The 4,865-nt window shown below is 51.5% G+C and overlaps 1 protein-coding gene across 1 annotated transcript in view; it reads left to right on the top strand.

The window, feature by feature from the left end:
* Window positions 1-4,865, top strand: part of LOC104489952 (keratin, type II cytoskeletal 5-like) — a 7,204-nt gene continuing 2,339 nt past the window's right edge. The window contains exons 1-6 of the mRNA XM_010132172.1: window positions 1-579; window positions 1,183-1,397; window positions 3,044-3,104; window positions 3,592-3,687; window positions 3,977-4,141; window positions 4,664-4,789. Of these exons, the coding sequence (XP_010130474.1) occupies window positions 1-579; window positions 1,183-1,397; window positions 3,044-3,104; window positions 3,592-3,687; window positions 3,977-4,141; window positions 4,664-4,789 (1,242 nt within the window). The remainder of the gene's footprint in view (window positions 580-1,182; window positions 1,398-3,043; window positions 3,105-3,591; window positions 3,688-3,976; window positions 4,142-4,663; window positions 4,790-4,865) is intronic.

Here is a 4,865-nt window from a genome sequence, read left to right as displayed (position 1 = left end):
ATGAGTCGGATCTCTTTCAGATCATCTACCGGAGGGGGCATGAGGGGCTTTAGCTCAGGCTCGGCTATTGTAGGAGGTGGCGGTGGTACCAGAAGCAGTTTTAGCTCCGTCTCTGTCTCCAGAGTTGGAGGAGGAAGAGCCGGAGGTGGAGGAGGCTTTGGAGCTGGTGGTGGCTTCGGCAGCAGAAGTCTCTATAACATAGGCGGAAGCAAAAGAATGTCCTACAGCTCTGTCGGTGGAGGTCTACGGAGCGGAGCTGGTGGTGGATATGGCTTTGGTGGAGGAGCTGGCTTTGGTCTTGGCTATGGTGGTGGAGCAGGTGCTGGTTTTGGCTTAGGAGGAGCTGGTGGTGGCTATGGGCTGGGCAGCGCATTTGGGCTAGGAGGTCCCGGATTTGGTGGTCGAGGTGGCCCCGGGTTCCCTGTTTGCCCACCTGGTGGCATTCAAGAAGTGACTGTGAACCAGAGCCTCCTGGCACCCCTCAAGCTGGATATCGACCCGGAAATCCAGAAGGTGCGAACACAGGAGCGGGAGCAGATCAAGACACTCAACAACAAATTCGCCTCCTTCATTGACAAGGTGAGAGTTCGGTCTTAACCATCAAGCCAGGCACATGATGAGTTGTCTTGCGAAAAAACAACGGGAAGAAAATTCCTTTGGATTTAGGGGCTTGCCTGAACCAATCCCAGCCCACAAGCAGCGTGGGATGGCTGCAACCTCAGAACCATCTTATGTTTCCTCTTGGCAAGGATGAGATTTTCAGGGATTTATTTTATTGAAAAAGAAAATCCCCCTCCTCCCCATAAAAAACATCCCGGGGGCTGGATGGACCTGCTACTGGTTGTAAAACGGCAAAGCTCTGCCTGGCTCAATGGGATAACACCAGTTTGAACCAGTAAAGTGGGCTGAGCATCTAGTGTGGGGAGAAACACCTCAAGTTGCAAATGCAGGTGTCTGACCTCTTGAAAAATCTCGCTAAACATCTTGGCTGCTTTTGATACTTTTGAGGATCCGGTGCCCTGAATTAGGAAGATCCTAATAATTCCATCCCACCCTCGAGTGCCCCAGCGTCTCTTGACCTTTTCTTTCTGCGTTGAATGAACCCTCCTTTTCCTGGCAGCGGGACTTTTGGTGCGTTGTTCACACAGGCTTCAACATGTGCCTGTTTTTGCTTCTCTCCAGGTGCGCTTTTTGGAGCAGCAGAACAAAGTGCTGGAGACCAAGTGGAGCCTCCTCCAAGAGCAAGGCCAGACAGTCACCAGGAAGTCCCTCGATCCCCTTTTTGAAGCCTACATCAACAACCTCAGACGGCAGCTAGACAGTCTTCTGGGAGAGAGGGGGCGGTTGGACTCTGAACTGAGGAACATGCAGGACCTGGTGGAAGACTTTAAGAACAAGTAAGAAATCGTGCTGTGGTATAAGTGATGAACAGGCAGGAAAATCAGGGCAGGCGGCTCCCGCTCACTGGTGCGCACCTTGTGTCTGCACTGGGCTCCTCTCCCAGTTTGCAAAATGAACATGAAAGAGCAAAAGGTGGTCTCAGACTCACCTCTAGTGATGTCAGATTCCTTAGATGCAGGATCAATGTTGAGCGCAGAGTTCAGAGGAAGCCGCTCCGGTGTAGAGGTCACAGTCTGATCCCTCGAGTCTCCTAAAATAACGCACCTGGGGACAGGAAAATGTAACTCATGGGTGTAATGGACATGGAAAAAGGGAAAGAAACAGTCCTAACCACCAGCTCCAACCCCTCCGATGCTCCTTCCAGAGGGGTCCCACGAGACCTGTGAGCACGTGGCCTTGTTCAGCTCCGATCGCCCGAAAGATGAGCAGCTCTTTGAGCATTGTCAGAGAAAACGATGTCCCTGGGAAGGCAAATGATCCCGTCCTGAGATAAGGTGTCCAGAGGAGGTGGGATGAGTCCTCTGAAGGACATGCCGGTCAGTGTCTGCTGACTGTGAGGGACACTTAGGTGGTTTCTTAAGGCTGTAGTCTGGTGAGAACAAGATCTCCCTTATTCGGCCAGATCTGGCCAAGGGTAACTTGGATTCAAACAGGCTGGAGACCTGAAATATGTTTATATCCAATAGTTAGGCTTGCGGGGAGACAGATTTTTTGGGAAGGGGAGGGGGAGATGACACCCAGGAGGGACGACATAGCTTCTGGTACGTTGTACTTGGGCGCATTTCAGGTCTTGATATGATCTATAGACCTATAGAAATAGTGATCAGGCCAAAAATGACAAATGATATTGTCTGGATTTTGGAGCTACTGCCTGGGAAAGCGGCGGCGTTTTATTTCGGGTCTGGGTGGTTCCCAGTCCACTGGCTTATCGCCATCTCTTCCCGTGTCCTCTCAGAGGTCCATCTGCCGGGATGTCTCTGCCAATGTTGGTTAAACTGGCACCAACCCGCCGTTAAAATCCAGGTCTTTGCCTCAAGAATCTGCATGTTTGTCGGCTTTCTAGCTACGCCCTGCCCCGGTTATCTGATGAGAGGATGTTGCTCAGAGCCATAAAAAGTCCCACAGAAACATAGTCTGAGAGTAATGGTCTGCTCTTGCACAACCACAGCTGAAGAATCACTTTTTTTTTTTTTTTTTAATTAAGTGCTGCAGCGGGTTATTCAGCGCCATTAGCGTCATTATAATATCAAATATCAAATTATTACATGATTATATATTCGTAGGCGTTGCAATGCAGCTTTGTTGAAAGCCCTTTGCATAACTTTGCTTTGGGCAAAGGTCACTCTGAACACCTGCTCCAGCTTCCTACTGAAACGGGCTCTGATCCTGCACACGTTTATGTATGAGCTTGACTTCAAGGGCAAGGATTAAAATCTATTAATTTTAGCTGGGAACATGGAGTCTGGGCTCTGTCAGTCTTCACTTGCTCTGCCTCTTCTCTGGATTGGAAGTGGGTGGGAGTCAGGAACACATCCACGAGCCACAACTAATGGTTTGGGACTAGAGTGGTCCTCTCTCTACTCCCCATGCAGGCTTTGCTCTTCCTTTCCCCCAAACCCCTCTTGCTCCTTTATCCTGACAGATATGAAGATGAGATCAACCGGCGCACGGGTGCGGAGAACGAATTCGTGGTTCTCAAGAAGGTGAGTGAACTGGGAGTTAGGGGATGGGCATAATCCAGCGCGCACAGAGTCAGCAAAGCTGATGGGAGCTGGTGTCCTCCAGCCTTGTGGCTGGGTCAGGCTACGATTGGCTACATCTAGGAGTGAGTATGGGCTGGGTCCTCCTGAGGCCATGAATGGGCACAACCTTCTCCATGCCGATGGAGCTGCCCTGTTCTCTGACAATAGCTCCCCCGGTTGCAGTTGCAAACCGTCTGGCCTCTTGCTGCTCAGTTTAGCTCTGCCTCTGGTCACATCCCCGTATGTCAGAGCTTCGCTTTCTGCACAAGAGCCTGGGTCTGGCTCACAGTGAACATCAAACATTACATTAAAAACCCCCTTGATCACAGCAATACAAAACCAAGCCTAAAGAATAACCGACCTGGAAGAAGAGATACAGTCCCACTGGTGTCCTGAAGCCCCTTTGGCTTGTGGTTTCACCAGAAGCCTCTGGTTTTCTTTTCTTTAGGATGTGGATGGCGCTTACATGAACAAGGTCGAGCTGCAGGCCAAAGCAGATGGGCTGGCAGATGAAATCAACTTCCTGAGAGCTCTCTACGAAGCGGTAAGGAATCAGCCCTCTCCACCGCAGCATCCTCCGCAGCTCCCTGCCCTACAGCTCTCCATGCCCCAGAGCTCTGGCCACCATGCTCGGTGCTGTACAGCAGTGCAGGAGAAGGAGGTCGCTGCTTTTTTGAAATTATAATGGAGACATAAGATAGAAAATGGTGGAAAGTTGGAGACAGAGCAGGGGGAAATGCAAGAAAATGGCTCAGTGGCCCAAGCCACCTCCAGTCTACACGGTTTCCACCCCAGATACCAGACCATGAACTTGATTTTTTCATCTTCTGCAGGAACTGTCCCAGATGCAGCAGCAAGTATCCGACACCTCCGTGGTCCTGTCCATGGACAACAACCGTAACCTGGACCTCAACAGCATCATCGCGGAGGTCAAAGCGCAGTACGAGGACATCGCCAACCGGAGCCGGGCGGAGGCTGAGGCTTGGTACCAAAACAAGGTGGGGAACCAGAATGACAGACTGATTGCTGCGATTCACGTGGTGTCACACTGGCTGATGGGAGGCAGGCCCAACAGAGGAAGGATCACAGTGTTACACCAGAGATTAATGTATTTTTTACACGTGTCGCGATAGGCTCTTGCATACGCATCCACAGGGTTCGCTTGTGGATCACTGCTCTTGGCTAGTTATTCTTTGTGGTGAAACCAAGGGACAAGGTGCTTAAATGCCTTGATCCCGGGTTCACGAGGAGTCCCTGGTAGATCTGGCCTTAGGCACAGCTCACTCCACTTCCCCTCCCAGGGTCTTAACAGCAGGTGACAACCCACAGGTCTCTACACAATGCAACAGCCTTAACGGACATTGGTAACTAAGGGCAGATGCTGTTATTCCATGGGCAGGTTGCTCCCAGGAATGTTGTCCCCATCCCATCCAGACCTATGCTTTGTGCCTTGAAGTCCCCTCATCCTTCCCTGAGCCTCATGGTGCCTAACCAGTGCTCTCCTCCTTTCTACGTACCAGTATGAGGAGCTTCAGGTCTCTGCTGGGCGGCACGGTGACGACCTCCGGAACACCAAGATAGAAATTTCAGAGATCAACCGAGTAGTCCAGAGGCTGCGGAATGAGATCGAGAGCGTGAAGAAACAGGTGGGGGGGATGCTCCTGTGGAGCAGCTGCTGCGTGGTGGAGGGCAGGCGGGAGGTGGTGGAGGGCAGGCTGGAGG

This window comes from Buceros rhinoceros, unplaced genomic scaffold (genome assembly GCF_000710305.1).
Source record: "Buceros rhinoceros silvestris isolate BGI_N320 unplaced genomic scaffold, ASM71030v1 scaffold18382, whole genome shotgun sequence".
Classification (NCBI taxonomy): Eukaryota; Metazoa; Chordata; class Aves; order Bucerotiformes; family Bucerotidae; genus Buceros; species Buceros rhinoceros.
This window is presented reverse-complemented; position numbering and strand designations above follow the sequence as displayed.